General features: G+C 39.1%; 1 protein-coding gene across 1 annotated transcript in view; it reads right to left on the reverse strand.

Moving 5' to 3' along the window:
* The window catches only part of PDCD6IP (programmed cell death 6 interacting protein), a 38,156-nt gene extending 19,379 nt beyond the window's left edge, over positions 1-18,777 (reverse strand). The window contains exons 1-8 of the mRNA XM_006890609.1: positions 18,730-18,777; positions 17,012-17,081; positions 14,448-14,575; positions 11,977-12,130; positions 9,561-9,661; positions 6,976-7,107; positions 2,865-3,087; positions 1,717-1,840 (exon numbers count right to left, since the gene is read on the reverse strand). Of these exons, the coding sequence (XP_006890671.1) occupies positions 1,717-1,840; positions 2,865-3,087; positions 6,976-7,107; positions 9,561-9,661; positions 11,977-12,022 (626 nt within the window). The 5' untranslated portion in view covers positions 12,023-12,130; positions 14,448-14,575; positions 17,012-17,081; positions 18,730-18,777. The remainder of the gene's footprint in view (positions 1-1,716; positions 1,841-2,864; positions 3,088-6,975; positions 7,108-9,560; positions 9,662-11,976; positions 12,131-14,447; positions 14,576-17,011; positions 17,082-18,729) is intronic.
* Positions 18,778-20,176: the final 1,399 nt, after the last annotated feature.

Genomic DNA, 20,176 nt, shown 5'->3' on the forward strand with positions numbered 1-20,176 from the left:
TACTAAAAGGCACGAACAACAACTCTGCACACGGATCTCACCTGATAGGCTGCACAGGAATAAGACCAATTACATTTGTGGAAGAAATCCTTGAATAAGCTCAGTATCAGCAGTCAAAACCAGGCCAGAGGTGGACTGTGGGTCAGACCATCAATTTCTCATATGCAAGTTCAAATTGAGGCCAAAGAAAATTAAGCTAAGTCCACTGAAACCAAGATTATGATCCTGGATCAATTCCATCTGAGTTTCAAGGTCATCTTAGGAACAGGTTTGAGGCACTGAATACCAATGACTGAAGACCAGATGAGTTGTGGGATGACATCAAGGAAATCATCAAGAAAGCAAAAGGTCATTGCAAAAACAGAGGAGAAAGAAAAAAAATCGAAATGGATGTCAGAAGAGACTATAAACATTTCACTGGAGCACAGAGAAGCCAAAACAAAAGGAAAACATTCCTAAGTAAGAAAGCTGAACAGAAGCTTTCAAAGGGCAGCTCGGGAGGACAAAGCAAAGTGAAGAGAGCTGGAGTTGGAGAATAAAAGGGAAGAACTTGTTCTGCATTTCTCAAGCTGAGCCTGGTAGCAGTGGTTCAAATTCTCCACTACTGACCAAAACCGTGGTATTCGAGCTGGCACTCTCTCCCCAGAACAGAGATATGTGAGTCCACTCTCATCAGCACTTATTCTTCTTATGAATCCTAATCATCTCAATGACAACGGGTTAAGTTCAGTTTGGGACTATGAAAGAAGACCAAAACAGGTACATGAAATAATGCAATGCAATAATTTTTCTAAAAATGATCTGTGTAAACTCTGACCATCTTTTAAACATGTTTAACTTACAATGCTTTTACGCTAAATAAAAAACTATTACTGCCAAAATCTATGTATTTATTAAAATTTAAAATTTCTGCTTTTCAACAGAAACCTGTAAGAGTCTTGACTGTTAGAGAGGGAGAATATCCTCAAATGCATACACACAGCAAAGGGCTTGATGGAAAGCACGTAAAGAAATCTTTATGACTCAGTAAGAAGGAATTCACACACACAAAAAATTAAAATGGGGAGTAAAAAGAGGGAAAGCATAACATTACAATAGGCACTTACTTCATAAAGAATATCTGAATAGGCTAGCTCTGGTGGCCTAGTGCCAAGAAGCTGCACTGCAATCCCAGAGGTGAGTGGTTCAAATCCACCAGATGCTCTGCTGGAGAAGGAGGGACAATCTCCTCCTGTACCAGTCAGATCCGATTTGATGGTACACACAAAAAAATTTAAAAAAAATAAATAAAATTTATTAAAACTGAATAGTTAATATGCACTTAAAAAGGTCAACATCTTCTGGTTTCAATTCCCCAGAACTAAAAACTGGTTCCGAATACTGAACGCAGCACTGATCTTAAATTTCCAGAGTTCCTTTCTACTTCTCATTTCCTGCTCATGAAAATTACTGGTCAAAATAATTATCCCTTGTTTCATTAATCAAATTTCTTCCAATTATGATCTCTTTGCTAAGATTCAGTAAATAGAGTATTCCTAAGAAATGTGTATGCATTTATGTGTGTGCATGCATGCATCCGTGTGTACGTTTGCTATTTCATATCATCTTGGCACTTAGCTCCAAGTTTAATAAATTAAAATTTCAAACTACTTAAAAGAACTGTCAAAGAGGAAACTCCAACGCTCCAAACAGATATAAAAGTTAAACTCTACCTACCCATTAGCCAGAGTGGTGGCTTCTCTCATTTGAGCAATTGATCTGTTAACCAAATCTGCTTTCCTCTGATTATAAGCAGCCAAGGACTGCTGTACAGACACAGGAACCATCTTCTCAAACAGATCTAAAGAAAGAAATGGAAATGTTAAAGTATCAAGACAAAAAAACCCAAGTTATAAAGTACTTGCTCATATTTTCCTTATAATAGCCATAAAAAGGGTCTGTAATTATTTAAAAATCAGAACTATAATCACTGAACTTGTAAGTTTCTATATTTATTTTACAATATTTTCTTAAATAGCTAAAAAAATCCAAACAAACAAAAACACTATTATATTATTAAAAGTAAAATGATGAAGAGACTTTTTAGAGCTCTATATTCAAGGACAAAAGCAATGATTAGCTCTTAAATATAAGAGCTTCTAGCTTTGGGTTTGAAAGATTTGGATCAGGAAGAGAAGACTTACATGAAAGTCAGTACTTTTCTGATTAAATTGATTTATGACTAGGTCACACTGTCAGGGTTTGAGTTACAGCCCTACCACTTCCCTCCCAGCTGTGTGAGCTTGGGGAAAATGACCCAGGGACTGTGTGCACCAGTGCTTGCATCAGTCACATGGGAACGAGAGTAGCACTTACACATCATGGGGCTGATAAGGAAATAAATGAGTTGACATGCGTACAGTGCTTCCGAGAACCCACAGCATATGATACACACTGTGTTCCCTAAACAAAATAACTAACTTGCCCTTCTCATTAACTCAGCCTATTTCCCTAGGGGTTTCAGTTAGAGGTTATCTTGCAGACTGCACATCTCTACAATATACAAGAGCAAAACAACATGTATCTATCTTCTACAAGTATATCTCCTAAAGTTTATCTATTTAAAGCCAAACTGATATGTTTCTTTCTAAAGAGAATACACAAATAATGTCTTAATTAACAAAACTAGAAATGCTTAAAAGTATTTAACATTACTGAATATACAGTTTTAAGCTGTCTATTCTGTTGCATCCTTTACATGGGTCTCATTACGCTGTATTCCCGTCTTGACACTAGACTACAGACACCACAGCACTTCCTTTTCTTCTCATGTATTCAGTGCTGCAGGAAGGACGAGAAGCGTCATGCCTCAAGACATGACATACCAGTGAACTTCTGGCTGATGGGCACATTGACAGGCGTGGATTTCACAAGTGTGGCTTTGCCAATGGGGTCTAGATCTTTAAGGTCTGGAACGCGATCATGGTAAATGAAGTCATTATCCTTCTTCGCTGCTGTAAGGGCACGGCTGATTTTGTCAGAAAAATCCTTCACATTGACATATTCATCGTACCGAGACGCCACTGTTTTAATCAATTCTGCTGCATGCTAAGAAGAAAAAAAATGTCAAAAAGAGGGGGGGAAATCTTTTCCTCTTTATCAAGCAAGGATCTCAGCACTGATTTAAACTTTGAAAGCTTGTATTTCTGGCAATGTGGTTGACAGAATAACTTGGAAAGTCTCCCCTTGTCCCTATAAACGATGAACAGTATTCTACAGGAGGCAAGGAGCCCTGGTGGTGCAGCAGTTAAGCACTGGGCTGCTAACCCAAAGTCAGACATCTGAACCCTCAACCACTCTGTAAGACGCAGCAGTTGGCTTCCAGGAAGATTAAAGCCTTAGCCACTCAATGGAGCAGCACCGTTCTGTGCCGCCGGGTTACTATGAATAGACACCGGCTCAAGGGCAAGAGGCGTGTAGAGAGGTATCCTTTTCAGTGTGTGAGTAAACTGTCCACAAAGTATAAATAAAATGCCTGGGTCAGTACTGTGTGAATGAACAAGAGCAAATGGTAATAAAGGAAGAAGTTGAAGCTGAACTGAAGGCACTGACTGAAATAAAGTCTCAGGAATTGATGGAATACCAACAGACATGTTTCAACTAACAGATGAAGCCCTGGACATGCTCACTAGTCTATGCCAAGAAATTTGGAAAATAGCTATATGGCCAATAGAATGTGAAAATTACCGAACAACATCATTAATATGAAATGCAAGCAAAATACTGCAGAAAATCACTCAAAACCAGCTAGAACAGTACATTGACGAAGAACTGCCCACAAGTACAAGCTGGGCTTAAAAGAGGTTGTGGCACTAGGGATATCACTAATGTCAAACGGATTCTGGCTAAAAGCAGAGAATACCAAAATGTCTATTTGTATCTTATAGGCTATGCAAAGGCATTTGACTATGTAAATCATAACAGACTATGGCTAACATTTACAAGAAAAGGGATCCCAGAACACTCAATTGTACTCACGCAAAACCTATACCTAATTCAACAAACTGTTGTCTAAACAGAGCAAGGGAACACTGCATGATTTAAAATCAGGAAAGGTGTGCATCAAGATTGTATTCTTTTCTATACCTACTCAATCTGTACACTGAGCAAATCACTCGAGAAGCTGGACTCTGTGAAGAAGAATGTGGCACCAGGATTGTAGATTCAGCAACAAACTACTGCGCAAATGACACAGTCTTGTTTGCTCAAAGTGAAGAAAACTTGAAACACTTGCTGCAGAAGTTCAAAGCCTACATACAGCCTTCAATACGGGCTGCATCTCAATATCAAGAAGACAAAAATCCTCACAACTGGACCAAGAAGCAACATCATGATAGATAGAAAAGGATAAAAATGAGCACCACAGTTTCCCAAAAGAGAATGAATACTCACCCAAGACAGTCATTACAGAGCAGTTGATACAATGTGAACATCCCAGAATCAACACAAAAAACTGAAGGACACAGTCAGAGCACCAGAAGAACACAAAGGATGTTAAGAGGGCCAGGAGGGCCAGACAGCAGTGTGAGACAGTCCATGAGCGAGAAACTGTGAAACACCAGACAGGACATGGAAGGAAGCTGCAGAAGAATACACAGTCACTCAAGAAAGGAAGACTGCAACATCCATACAAGGAACAAAAGGGCAAAGAGACCTCACACACTAATCACAGTAAGAGAAGAGTCAATTCAACAGGACCACTTCACCAGTTAGGTAGAGTGAAACATGTAAGAGACATTCATCAGCTGCAAAGTGAGAAGCTTGTATGGATCTTGACTGTGAACAAACCAACTGTAAAGACACTTTAGAAATCAGCACGAAACAAGACTAGTGACAGCTGGACAATGACTATGGAAGACCAAAGGAGAATTCACACCTGGGTGACATTTAGCAAAGACTGGTCAACAGAGCACAGACTGCCACAGAACAAACAAATCTGTCTTGCAAGAAGTACAGCCAGATTTTTTCTTAGAAGAGAAAATGAATGATAAGATTGTGTTTACAAACTTTGGGCACATTAGACTCCGGGCATGTAATCAAGAGAGGCCAATCCCTGGAGAAAGACATCAGGCTTGCTTAGTAAAGTACCAATACCAAGAAGTGAAAAAGAGAAAAACCTTCAATGAAACAGATGGACAGAGTGGCGGCAGCAACGGGTGTAAGCGCAGCAAAGCTTGTGAGGAGGGCACAGGATCAGGCCTGGTTTCACCTGCAGAGCTGATGGAACAGCACCGAACAACAAACTGCTGCTGTTGTTGTCGTGTGCCAAGAAGTCAGAGCTGACTCACAGCTGCCTCTCCACTGGGTTTTCAGAGGCTGGAAGGGCACGGGAGGAGACTGCCCATCCCCCTCCCTGCGAGCAGCTGGGAGATTTGAATCACGTACCTTGAGGCTGGCAGCTCAAGCTAGGAGCACAAATTAGGTAGTGTTCAGCTGTATTAATTTTACTAGTGGAGGTCATGGCATCTTGGTTCTATTTGTTAACCTTTATCTATTAATGATGCACATTAAGCAAGACATGGTAATTCTAACTCTAAACCAAACGATCCCCTGAAGTCTTTGAGACCAAACAGCAAGAAAGGTTTTTCTTCATTAGTAAAGTATACATATCATGGGTTTTGTGTCCAAGAATTACCTACGTGAGATCAAATGGACAACAGCAAATGAGCAGGGGGGACAGAAGTCTAGAGGCAGTCAGTTTAAAGTAACAGCGGCAGACTCATTTAGAAAAGGATAGCAAGAATAGTAGAAAACCCTGAAGGACACAATCAACAGTACATACAGAGACTGCTGACGTGCTGTCAGGCTGTGGATGCTCTCGTCACATTTTTTCAGAAAAAGTAAAGATGCTCTATGGTATTTTGTATTGATTAGATTGCCCAAGAAAAGAATGCAAGTTTGATAACATGCTGTTATCAAATAATACTCTCACACAAGCACAATCCCTGAGGAAATCTGGTAATGTTTTATGAACTACAGATATATTTATACTTAACATGGCAACTTCCTTTCCAGTGATTTATTTTTATAACTGCTCAAGTAAAAAAATGTACACTTGGATGTGCCTAACTCCTAGTAATACTCAAAAAACAAACTCTGGTATAAACAGATTTTACTGCAGTTGCCCAGTGTCACAAGAAGTTTCTGACCGGCTTCAAGTGACAGTATGGATACAAGGGCACAGAAAATACTGCTGACAAGATTTGTTTTCATGTTACAACTGTTCTCCACAAGTCATGTCATATATGTCGCCTGTCTAGGCTGAATATGTTTCTGAAACATGGTAACTGAGGGTACTTTCAGTTTAAAGCAGATATGAATCAAATAATGAGCTGAATGCAAATTTTACACAGACTCTGTACATAAAATATGAAACTTCTGAAAACCTGTAGTAGGTAAGCCTAAAAATGTAAAGACCTCTATTAATAGAGATCAGAGGCAGAGAAAAAAACTGTTATGAGCAAACAAAGAATCTCACTTGGGAAAAAAAATGGAGACTCAATTACTTATTTACCTCAGGCCCCTTTCTCCATGAGTAGGGAAGGACGTTGGTGTGTCGGGAGAACCACCGCCATGTTTTCCCCTGCTTTGGGAAAACCTCAGATGCAAGGCCTGCTGGCCAACCAGCTGCACATGCGTTTTATGGGAGCTGTCATTCTGTCCCTGAGCGTTGCAACTTTCTATAAGTTTGCCATGGCTGAACCAAGAAAGAAGGCATATGCAGATTTCTATAGAAACTATGATTCTAAGAAGGATTTTGAGAAAATGAGGAAAGCTGGTATCTTTCAGAGTGCAAAATAACTTTGGAATGTACAGAATTTCTTTGTATTGTGTTCCTGAACTGTGCAGCATGACTGTGTGACTTAAGGAATAGTTTCCCTTGGTAAATAAACCAGTAACAAATTTAAAAAAAAAAATTACCTCAATGACACTCACCTGTAATCTTGCAATCTCTTCTCCAAATTTCTTCTGCTGCTTTGCCAGGAGAGACTGGTGGTACTCAGCATTGGCCTGCATGATACAGTGCTTTGCAGCCAACACAGGAAACACCTCCTGGAAATAAAAATACTGACCAGGGGGGAGTCCAACCACACAAACCACCACAGACAACAACGGGATGCAGGAAGAAAAAGGAGAAGGAGACGGACATTAGAATTACCCCGTTAATGGCTGAGAGACAGGTTAGTCATTAGGCGTAAACACACGAGACCACATTGAGTTTGCAAGGATCAGATTGAATGAATTTAAGATTTTCTCCCAATTAAAATTAAGGTTTTAACTGAAGCCAATTGAGGTTTGTACAATGCTCTTTAATCGAGCCATGAACTCCACATTTTTGTTTACAAGAAAGGAAAGCATGCATTGGAAAGAGAGCAGAAGAGACATTCAAGGGGACCAAGTACAAAGCTGTAGAAGCTTTCGCATGAGCCGCTGCCCAGCCCTGCAAGTTCATTAAACCACAATTACTCACACAGACTAATGAGATTGCTTTAAAGCTGACTGTTTCATCATGTTTAAAGACAAAAGACAGCAGAGTAAGTTCCCACTTAAATTCATGTCCTAAAATATCTTTTGATAGAGGCCACATAAAAATTATTTAATAGCATGTATCTATTAACATTTCAGTATTATACACTAAAAACACATGGCAGACAAGACACACACAATACGTTAAGAATGAATGACTAAGAGGATAAAACATTATTTTGTTCTACTTGGGGGGGGGGGATCCAGCCAAAATGCATTTTAAAAGGTACAAAGACATGAATGTGTTTGTAGAAAGGCACTCCCCAAATGCTAGCCTGCAACGTCACTGTGCTTAATGAGATACATGCCATATAAAAGCCATGGAATCCACTAGAGAACCACTGTCTTGACAAAAAAAGGAAGAGAATCAAAAACTGAACAACTACCTGTGTGCCTTCCTGTCTCCCAGGGAATACTTTCCTAGCTTCCTGGGTCACTACTTGCAGATATTCCAGTTTTATAACTAGAATATGAAAATACCTTATGAGCTTCATTAGTAAAAAGAGAGCAATAAAAAACATCTATATCTCAAACCACCGGTTCTCAAAGGAAGCCTGGAGCCACTTGGTACTTAAACAGGAGATTTTTCCAGAATACCAGGAAATGCTGCAGAAGCAGAGTCCAGGTCTTTAGAGGTGACATTCTTCTCTCCGTGACAGGACTGAGCTAAGGGCCCAATCAGATGTAACAGTACACCGTGCAGCTCAACATCAAGTCTTTCAGATGAAAAAAAGGTGAGAGGCGATTCCAACCCTCTTTTTAAGAGTTTTATAATTAATACTCAAAAGTCTTAGGCAAATTTCTCCTGAGTTCTTGCCCTCTTTTAAATGCGTAGCTATTTCACATGCATTCATATATTTCTGACTAGACTAGTATGTCCTGCTGATGTACTTGTGTGCTTTTTTACTTCTCTCCAAAGTTGGCTGCAATTTCACAGTCTGTAAAGACTCCAAAGTATGATGTGTAAGTCAAATGTCACAAATGCCACATGTAACCATACTGATTAACCACTTCAAGATTTCTGAAGATTAGCTGAAGCACACTCCATCCCATTCAACCTTTACGTATCCTTTTCTCATTCTAAATCTGTCAATTTACAAATGATCATTACAATAGTATTATCAATTACACTCCAGAAAAGCTTGCATTAAAGCACAGTACTTCCTATAGCAAGTGGTTTAGAGTCACTTTTCCTCAGCTGTTCAAGCAGCTATTAACAAAAACTAATTCTAATTAGATTACTGAATTGAACCATTCTTTTTTTTGCTTTCTCACGTTTGGTTTTTTAATGTTCTATTAAAAATAAACCTTAATAAGACAACTGAAGGTGTGCATAATTAACATGTGAAATATTCATTCTGTACTAAATCGCCTATGACTGAGAAGTACACAATTATTTCATTTGGTAAGACTGGAGATAAGACAGTCTGTTATCGCCACAAAGAATGGGAGCTTGGAAAAACAAGTTCAGTAAAGCGCAAAGACAATGGCATCCCTGAAATATAAAACAAGTTTCATGTGTTTTAAATTAGGTTGAAAAACAAATAAATAGCAAATAACTACACAAATTCTAACTGACTCTCTTAAAATTTCAAATTTCTTTAAAGTATAAATTTTTTTATTATTATTAAATTTTATTAGTATTAATGAACATTTACAGGGATTTTGGGTTTTCATTCCTTCATTGCTGTACCATTCTCTCTAACTTCTTCCCCAGTTTGTTCTTCTTCCCCCGCCCTCCAAATGTCTGTTTTAACTGTCCAATTGCCACAGTGCTTGTCAAAACCAGTTCTGATTAATCTCCTTTGTCAGTGTGTCCTTTGCCATTCCCTATCACTCCTCCCTGAGAGAGACTTCACCCTGATTCATAAGGGAAAGGGGATGGCGTATTCTCTTAGCTTAAAGTATAAAATTTTTAACTTGCTTTTTTGCCAAAATATGCAACAATTTCCACATGCAATATTGGTTAACTGTGTACAAAAATAGTAACTGACCTTGGGGAGAGTGTCTTTGTACTGACATTGTTTGAAAGCATCGCCAAAGTAATCTGCAGCCTGATTGGCCAATTTAGCTATGATGGCATCTTTCATTTTATCTAGAATAAAATATTAAATTGATCATTATCATGAAAATAAGCATATGCAGTAATCTGACACAGTATAGACACAGCATGACACAGTATAGATCAGAGTGTACAGAGCTCATGTTTGAATATTTGTCTTTAAGAAATCCTTATTAATTAAATTCTTCTGTGTAAAACTTAATTATCCTCTGAGTAAATTCATAGAGATAGAAAATAAGAAGTGGTTTATAGAAACTAGAAGGAAAGGAGAATGGGAAATCAGTGCTAAACCATATGAATTTCCTTTTGGGGAAATGAAAATGTTCTGAAATTTGCATTCCTCTATGAATATACTAAAATTACTGAACTGTATGGAAGAGTAGATATTACAGTATGTGAAGTAGATCTCAACATGAAGGGAATTCTTCCCCCCACCCCAAAAAAAATCTTAATTTATATTTCTTCCACATAATGGTTGGTCTCTTATTTTCAATTTCTCTGCATTTATATATTTGATTCCTATTTCAAATTCTCACATCCTCTACTCCTCACTTATCCATCCACATGGTCAAGCTGCAAAAACTAGGTCATGAAGTGAAAACTGTTATTAGGCAATGATGGAGAATGACTGCATTAGAACCCAGACCCAAAGATGGCATCACTATTTACGGTTATCTCTTACATCACTGCCAATTATATCACTATAATAGTTCCAGAAAACAGCATTCCACACTGGGACTCACAACCCAGCCACAGAGACACATGATCTTCACAGCCAGTATTACTCTCACCTCACAGCTCAGTACTCATTACTGCCCGAGGTATGGCATTAATGTACAAAACAGACTGCTTAACACTGTCATAAATGTGTAATGTCAGATAGTAACAGTCACAAAGTGAAGAGTAAACTGTCCTTACTCCCTCACGTACGGGACAAGGGACTCTACTCAGATGTCTTTTAGGTTAATTTCTCACAAGACTTCCTCAAACAAGCCCTTCTTAACTAATGAATCTAAATTGGAATAACTTCATCTACATTAACTCACAACCATACCACCAGTTACTAACACATAATCCATTCTCATTTTCTTGTTAATACTCATTCCTATGCTCATGACTAATGAATTTCTTCCTTTTATTGCCACTTTCAACACAAAATGCAAGCTTCCTGAAAATAATGTTACTTGTCTACTGTCTCTGAAGCCTAGAAAGAACAGTGACTAGCACATAGTAGGTTCCCAATAAATAACAGCTACATCAATAAAACGTGACATCTTATGACTATAAATACTATAGCAGAACTTAAAGTGTTTCAGGTAAGCTATTTATTATTTCTTGGCAGACCTACAGGGTTTTTTTCACTTTTATACTTTCAGTGCAAGTTTCCAAAGCAAATTCACGGTTTTCTACTCGACAATCTGTGCACGTCTGCTTCATGACTGGCTGCAACCCCTGTAACCGACAGCATGCCGCCCTCTTCCTCTCTGGCTCCCTGTTTCCACTTGTCCTTCCTTCCTGCCCCTTCCTGCTGACTCGGCTTTGGTTTTGGGAAATGCTGCTCTTCTGGTCTCCGTGGAATACAGTCCTCCACGGTGTTGTTATTCATGTGAGAGCTCGGTCTCATACTTGGTTGGAAGTTGATCCTTGAGAATGTCTTTCAGCACTAAACTTGAAGGTTATCGAAGAGTCAGTCTAAGGGCTTTCCACCAGTCTCTAGTGGCACTGAATGTGGTCTTTGTTTATTTTCAATTTTGCTCTACAGGTTTTGTCTTCTAAGACCTTCTATTAAGATCCTGGTCAGAGTAGTACATAGTGACAGACAAGCACAAACTAGTTCTTCTGTCTTGGTTAAGGAGGGCTTTGGGTCACATGATCCAAGAGCCCTTTAGATTGTCTCCTTGAGTCTTTGATTTTCTTCAGACTCCTTTGCTCCAGGTGGGCAAAGACCTACTGTTGCAGCTGGGATGGCCACGTACAAGTCATTAAGACCCCAGTCACTACTCATGATGAAAGGACGCAGAACATTGTCTCTGTCGAGTCTGTTATGGCAACTGACTCAAGACTGTGGTCCTAAGTCTCCAAGCCCAGTGACTCATTTCCTCAGCATGTCTGGTATAGCTAAGAAGTTCTCAGAAATTCACCCCCTGCACATAAAGACTACAACTTTAAACGTGTACTTGAACTATAACTAATTCAAAAAAGGAGAGCTGGAAAATTCATTAAGCCATGAATCAAAGTTCAAAAAGGACAGCTCTCTACTGAACACTTTATATTGTAATTACCTTCTTCGTTTAAAAGTCTACCACTTCTTCACATACGCAACAAAATGAAGAAAAAACTTGAATTACCTCTTGTGGCTTTTAAAAAAAATACTTCTTGGGCCTGAGCAAGCATAATAAGACTGAGGGTCCCAACGGTGTCCGGAGAAATGTCCACAGTCGGCTCTCGATTTAAGGCAGATAAAACCGTCTCTTTAATATGTAAAAAGGCACCACTAGCAAACTAGAGGAAGAAGGGAAAAGGAAAGGTTTTTTTAAGTCTACAAAATTCAGCAAGCCTTAATTTTCAAGTTACACACACAATGACGATTTCAAATGTCACCTCTAAAGACTTATAGTTATATTTTCACAGAGGGAAAAAAGCAAAACCACTTGAAATACTTTTTCAACAATACTTTATAAAATAACAGGAGATTTATAAAAAGGTTAAAAGTAAATTACAGGGACAATAAGATAAAGTCACAGAGGCAATTAACTGAGTTTTCTTTCGAGAGAAGCCGTCAAGGCAGCATGGTAACAGCAGAAGGGCTAAACATCACTGTTTTTTTGGTACTAAAATGCTCTCCATTTGATCCCAGGGAAACCTCACCTCTTCCGTAGCTTGCTCTTTTCAGAGGAAACGAGTCCTGCTAGCAGAGTGGTTAACCCGCTCCCCTCCAACAGCGTGGCAGTACAAAAACCTGTATGCAGCAGTCTGCATAAAGATTCATAGGCTACGAGACCCCATGGGTCAACTCTACTGTCCTACAGGGTCACTACGAGCTGGAACTGACGTGACCGCAGTGGACGACCCACTCACTGGCCTCGAGTAGGTTCCAACTCATAGTGACTCTCTGTTGGGTTTCCAGGGATGGACAGAAACAAGAGGAGACTGGCCATCTTTCTCCCGTAGCATTGCTGGTGTACCCAAACTCCCAGAAGACACATTTCCTTTGGGCTAACAACCCAAGACCCTGTGATGGTTCCTAGAAGCCAGGTAACTCGAGAGAAACTCAAAGTAGTACATACACCTAGTCTTCTGCGGACGGTCATACCAGCCACTGCACGTAGCCATGTAACCATCAGAGGTCCTCGTGAACCTCCCCACCAGGTCGAGCTTCCCAATCCTATTCTGATGAGGTTAACGCTAAAACAACTGAGCTCTTAGGAAACACACACTGGCAGTAAGTCCGTCTGGGATTCAAAGACTGTGTATTCAGGTAAGCTACACAGAGATACTCCGTTAACTGTACTAAACTGAACTTCATGTTTCCTCCAATCATGAAGTACTGTAAAATTCAAGTTTCTGCAAGGGGTAATCAACTCATACAGCTTAGTAAACCAATAAAATCAGGCTAGAATCAAAAGGTGAGAGGAACGGGAAGCCTTTTTGTTACGTACTATCAAGTGAGAAGTAACTCCTAACTAACCCTCCCAAAGGAGATTTTCAATCTTTCTCCCATGGAGCAGAGAGTAGATTCCAAGCAGGTGAAAGGCAGCACCTTGGGGTCAGCAGTGCAAAGCCCTATGGACTATGTGACCAGAGATCCCTGTATAAAATATAAAGCAATATGAAATATGAGGACATAATTATATAGGACTTAGTAATCATCATCATCATCATCATTTAACTGTTCCTTAAGTGAGACAAAGCTCTGAGTAAGAAACTACGCCAAAATGGGCCATACTGAATAAACTATTGGAATCTAGAATGGGTGTATCAAAGCGGAAAATGCTATCATCTAATCACACTGAAGTATGTCTTTTTTATGGGAAGCCAATACTAAATAGTTGTAATAAACCGAATGTGGAGGAGGCGGGTGCTAGAATTCACTCTGAGGCACCAAGGCAATCCTTAAAGGTTTACCGGACTCCTACATTGTATTTTCTGACCCCTCCCTCCTGAGTCAAGCAGAAGGTTTTCAATAGAAAGAGCCTGGCTTCATTTGCATTGAATTCTCTTTGTGATTCACATTCTGATAATTTTCAGTAAAGATACAGGGAAGCAGGAATGGAGCCCTTCAGTGGAGAACTGCTGGCCCCCTGTCTTTTACGCTCTCTGTTCTAGCTCATTCCTGGTTGTCTGTCTCATTACTAATAATTATAAATATACTTAACCCTCGGTCTGCAACACTTCTTCAGTCTCAGAAATGAACTTTGATTTTCTCAACAAGAGGTCTTAATTTTTGTGACACTGGTAAAATGTTAGGTGTGCCCCCTCAATTTTTAAACAACATATAGAAATAACAAATTTTTAAATGACAGTAATTGGTTTTAAAGGGATTTACCAAGATTTTGCCTTATTCGTTCAATCCACATTTACTGAGCCTCTATTATGTGCCAAGCCCTGGACTAGGTGTAGGTACACATTCAATGGTGAGGGAGGGAAGAGTTTATATGTAACGTTTATCTAGGAGTCTCGAGAATATGAATTCTTTTTAAAAGCACATTACTTGCAAGAAAACAACTGTGTGTAAAGAAGGATTTACAAAGCTACAAGTTCTTTTCCAGTGACATCAATGAGCCGGAATTCATGAGGTAAGAAGCACTCTTCCGCATACCTGATAGTGCTTAGCGGCGACCTTCAAGCCTTCATCATTATCCAGGTTCTGCTCGGCAGCAATCTGACTGGCTAAGGCTGCACAATTGAACAGCACGCAGGTTTTCTCATATCCTAAGCTGGCAAGAGCTGTAAGGAGAGTGGAAGAGGGAAAATTGTAGGATTATTTCTTCTTATAAAAACAAGAAATATTAGACTTCCATCCTACGGACTCACAAAACCCAGTTTCCAGACATGTTTTCTCACCTATAAAGCAGCCCCCATTTTCTAAGTCTCTTGTCAGACATCTATTCCTACAGCATTCTACTACCTAAAATTCAAGCCAACATAAAACTGTCATTTCATTCTCCTTTAGTCAGTTTCAAAGTATAAGGCATTTTCATATTGCTTAATTTCCTTAATTCAAATAAAATCCTTCCATTGTACCAACACCTCTCAAAATTAAGCCTGCTCACTAGGTGGTGCTGTGGTTTCTGTTATGTACCACTGAGTCAGAACTAACTCACAGGTGACCCTCTGGCAGGTTTTCAGAGGCAGTCAATCGCACCGGAGATTGACCATCCTCCTCTGGCGAGGCAGGGGGTGCATCTGAACGTGCCGGTAGGATCGCAGCGAAGGTGCTTCCTACTAGGTCCTCAGAGCGCCCCACTCACTAGGTGTACTTCAGACAGAGTGGATACTCACAGTAAGGCCAGTTTCTCATTACTAAACACCTGAGTCAATGCAGGCACATCCTAGCCGCAATTATGGAATTTTGCTTAAGTTTTTATCAAGTATACATATGTATACATATATCAACCAGACACTGAATTTTCACTAAATTTCCTTTAATTTTCGTACATAAACTCTCTAAACTATCACTTCCTTAGATCATGTCATTCCAAATACCCTGACCATTACAAATTTGTCAATCTGCAAATTTTCTTGTCTCTTAATGAGAGCTGCTTACTTTTCATTTCAACCAAACTCTGCTATTTTGCTTTACAGCATATGGCATGAGTCTTCAACCTGCAAAGACCATCAACAAATGCCACATACAAAGAATAAAATGAGTTCCAGTTAAATCTTCAAAGCCTAAACATAATGGATAAAGGAAGATCAAATAAAAAAATGTTCCTAGGGAATAAAAACTCGTTTCCTATAAAAGAGCAAAATTAGTTTTCATAAACACTGGATACTAAAGGACAAAAGACTAAGTACCTATGAGTTCTGAAAGAAAAGAATCTAAATTAATTAAACATATATTAAAAGTTCTATGTTGTAAATACATAGGTTAATATAGTTGTTACAAAGAAGAGCCCTGGTTAAGTAACAAGCATTCATCTAAAACAGAAAATCTGGCCACTCAAATCCAGCCCACAGCTCCAAGGGGCCCAGACCCTGTGACTCACTCCCATAAAGCTGAGAGCCTAGACAAGCCAGGGGAAATGGGGTGGTTCTGCTCTGCCCTGTGGGGTTAACTGAGGTGGAATCAACACAACAGCACCTAACAAGAATGGAAAGCAACAGGCAAATGAAAAATGGTAAGCAAACAGGTCAGAGAAGGAGAGCCGATTTGTGCCGTGAAGCCGTTAGCTCTTCCTCTGGCGTAGCCAGGCAGTAAGAATGGGCAATCTCCTGTGTGATTTACTGCCTCTGCACACTCGCTGGAGAGTCAGCTATGAGTAGGTTCCAACTTGATGGCACAAAACAACAGTCAGCCTGTACACGTCTGAACAGAGAATCACTGTGTCCCCGCTGTGGAAGAGGAAGTAAAGGAGCAGCAATTTAAAAACCAAAAGGAGGAACTAAAATCACAGCTCAAAAGCTGACAGCAGCGACAGAGGTAATAAGAGTATTTTAAAGAAAAATTCTAGGCTTTGCCAATGAAAAATAAAGTCAAGAATAACGCCAATGTTAGAATTTCAAACCAAACTTACATGAGGGCACAATACAGCCATTTGCAAAACAAAGTGATTTGTCAGATGAAATGGGAGACAAAACCCCAGAGAGAAAGCAGACTGCCTTGGAGATCTTCCAAACCTTTGCTATCTTGGTGGGGGCAAAGGAGAAAGGATGGAGGAGACGGTGACACCCTAAGCAGAAAGCAGTGAGTGCCGTTCCTGCCCACAGGGACCTTTTCTTCTTGGTACCCTCTCCCCACAGTCTCATTCATGTGCTGTCTAGCACATAAATGATGCTAGTATTAAGCCTTCTCATCCAGGGAGCACAGTGAGGCACTTCTGGATGCAATCCTAACATCACCCTCGGGGACCTGATCACAACTTAAGGCGCACTGCCTGCCGATGATGTATTCTGTTCTACCCATCCCTGTACTGTTTATTCTGTTAGTTGCAAACACCAGTTAATCAAGACATCAGAAGTATCTGGCCCGTGCTCTGCACCAAACAATCCTTGGCACTATGAACTGTGACCTCAACACATTACAAAGTTAAAAAAACAAACCACAAAAGCCTTAGCAGTCACAAAGACTTATATGGAAAGCAATGTTAAAGACCTAAGGATACAGAGTTTAAATGTTTTGTATTATATATTATTTTATTTTTATAAAAACTACACACATACCCAATTTTACAGATCCTCCAAAAAGTGAGCCTTTATCAAAAGCATCCTTCCAGGTAAATGTCAAACAAATCTAGATAAAGAGGAAAAAATAGAAAATTACATTACCTTCCTGGATGTTGCTTAGATGTAGTATCTCTTTCCAGAAAACCAAAAGTGAGCTAAAAGGCAAATGTCTCTACCTGTCTAAAGCATTACTTCCTCTAACCAACCAATTCCTCTTCCATGACTCCAAATTAAAAACTTAAATTTTTAAACTTCAGTTTCAAATAATTATTTTAGATCCACAATATACACATATTGTCTTCTCCAAAAAAATCACCTCATTCATCTTTATAAGCACAATGATTTGAACACTTACTAAAACGCCTGTCAAGTAAACTAGGAGAAGGAAAGGCAAAGGGTGTGTACGGCAGACCTCCCAGAAGATAACATTTACAGCAATCACTCCATGAGGACAAACTCATAAACACTCATTGTTGTCAGGGTGGGACTGGCTCATAGTTGACCACCCAGCAGCTTTTGAGAGGCCACTAATCATACAGGAAGAGACTGTCTGTCTTCCTCACAGCTGCCGAGCAACTCCACTTTTAAAGGCGTCCACACGGCAAAGTTTGGGGGGAATCTAAAACTTGACCTCATCTAAATTATTTCATCCTGCCTAATACAAAATTGTATTAAATTCATGTCTAGGAAATTTTTTTAAGCATAGTTAAATATGTGTGGGTTCGGTTATTTTTCTGTGAAAGTAGAAAGAATAACATAATGAACACCCATATATGCTCATCACCAGCTTCAACTTTTTACCTTCCACCTACTCATTAACCCACCTAACCCTCTACACACACACACACACACACACACACACACACACACTTTTCCTGGATTATCTTAAAGCAAATCTCAGACATATCAATCTACCTATAAAAGTGTTACTATAAGGATATTTAAAGGGCTTTTTGGTTTTTATTATTTGTGTGTGTGTGTGTACCATCAAATTAGATCTGACTGGTACAAGAGGAGATTGCCCCCTTTCTCCAGCACAGCATCTGGTGGATCTGAACCTCATACCTCTGGGATTGCAGTGCAGCTTCTTACCACGAGGCCACCAGAGCTCCCTTCAAAGTCCTTTTTGTAACACTATTTATAAAATGTACACATACTTCAACAACTTAAAAACTTTTAATAGGTCTCCCAAATAAGACTAGCATGAAATTTTATTTCAACATTCTCTTAATGAGAGAATGAAGCTGGTGATATTAAAAGTGTACACTCAAAGCTTAACAGCTTTTATAATATTTACATACAAATGTAAACTCCCACCAGTATTTTTCAAAGCAACATCATGAAGATTAAAACTAATACTTCTTGAAGTATATATAGTTTCCTACTTATGTCTGAAAAAGTCAACAGGAAAGGTATAATAATTACACTAATTAGTCCAGAGTCTATTGACAGAAATGCAGTTCAAAGACCCACTTGAGCCCAGATGTGCGTAAGGAACTGCACCAATAAAATTCTAGGAGAACCCTTCTTCAAAAGGGAAAAAGATGCAAATCAGATAGGTCTAAATATTCCCCATTTGTATAAAAGTGCTACCCTAGAGAACCTCAAAACAGTGAAGAGATACTACTTATTTCAGTAAAATGAAATCATGGGTAGAAAGAAATGGGTATTTTGTAATACTATATGATCTTAAAATACATTAAAATCAATCTTACCTGATTTTCAGAAAATGGAAATTTGGGCTCAATGGAACAAATCTGATCATAGTATCTAAAAATCAGAGAAAAAAAATAGGATTGGAATAAATATTACACACATTTTTCTGTTCAATACAATCTGTTTAAGAATATATATAAACTAAAAAAAAAGAAAAAAATTTAAAAAAAATAAAAATAAAAAAAAAGAATATATATAAACTGTGCTTACTCCCTTCAAATGACCCATCAAGCAAGCACAATCAGCTATTTTTAGATTTCTGAAAGTAGTCATTTAATGCGTAAACCAGGAACAAAGTACATAATGAAAAAACTATGAGCAAAAATACATACCCACCACCACAGAAAAATATTTCTCAATTATTTCTGGCTGAAAACAAACACTAACAATTACTCAGATAACCTATGTATTTTTTAAAATGCTATTTCCTACTAAGGTAACTATGCTTCCTTCCATTATCTAAATTAGTTTATGAAGTGAAATCCAAAGTAAAAACTGTTGCTTGTTGTTGTTATGTGCCGTCGAGTCGCCTGCAACTCATAGCGACCCTATGTACAACAGCCCTAAACTCCGCTCTGTCCTGTGCCAATCGCACTGTCTCTGACACTCCCATCCCAATTATCCCAGTCACTGAATCAATCCACCTCATAACTACCACAGAAAAACATTTATCAACTGTTTTTGTCTAAAAGTAAATGAGTATCTACCCAGAAAATTATGAGTTTCTTAAACTCCTCCTCTTCCTCCTCATTAAGATAATCACGCTACTGGACAAATTATGAGGAACTGTGGCTTTAAAAAAAATATCAATTTTCCGATGTGTATGGCCATGTTCACTTCCACACTTCCCTCCACACAGCTCATCAAAGGTGCCGCTAGCCCCTCCTTCAGACTAACGCCCAAGTGTCTCAGCCATCCCAAAGGGCAGCAAAACCAAAGGCGGAAAATGAGCTGCCCTTCTCTTTCTTTTCAGATCTATTCACACAGCAGCCAAAATAATCATCAGTAAGCATAAAACCGTGTTCCTCCTCATCCAGTTGGAAAAACTAGGACCAAGAGTCAGGACCATTACTGTGTAGTGATTTGCAGCCCACTGAGAAAAGAATGTCATACTGATAAAAGTACAAAAAGCACGAGAATAGGAAAGTTCTACCCTGCAGGAGAATGCCAGCTAAAGAATCTAGAAGAAATAATCAATCTTATAAATTAGTTTCACAACAATGACAACCAACAAAAAATATCGCACAGTACATATAGGAAAGGGAGCTCTGGTGGCACAGTGGTAAGAAATTGTGCTGCCAACCCAAAGACATGTGGTTCAAATCAATTAGCTGCTCTGTGGGAGAAAGTCCGGCAATCTCATTCCTGTGAATTACTGCCGCTGAAAACCTGCTAGAGTGTCAGCTATGGGCTGGTCTCTGACTGGACAGTAAGTAACAACAAAGC

The sequence above is a fragment of the Elephantulus edwardii genome, unplaced genomic scaffold (genome assembly GCF_000299155.1).
Source record: "Elephantulus edwardii isolate Elephantulus edwardi_28Jun2011 unplaced genomic scaffold, EleEdw1.0 scaffold00091, whole genome shotgun sequence".
Classification (NCBI taxonomy): Eukaryota; Metazoa; Chordata; class Mammalia; order Macroscelidea; family Macroscelididae; genus Elephantulus; species Elephantulus edwardii.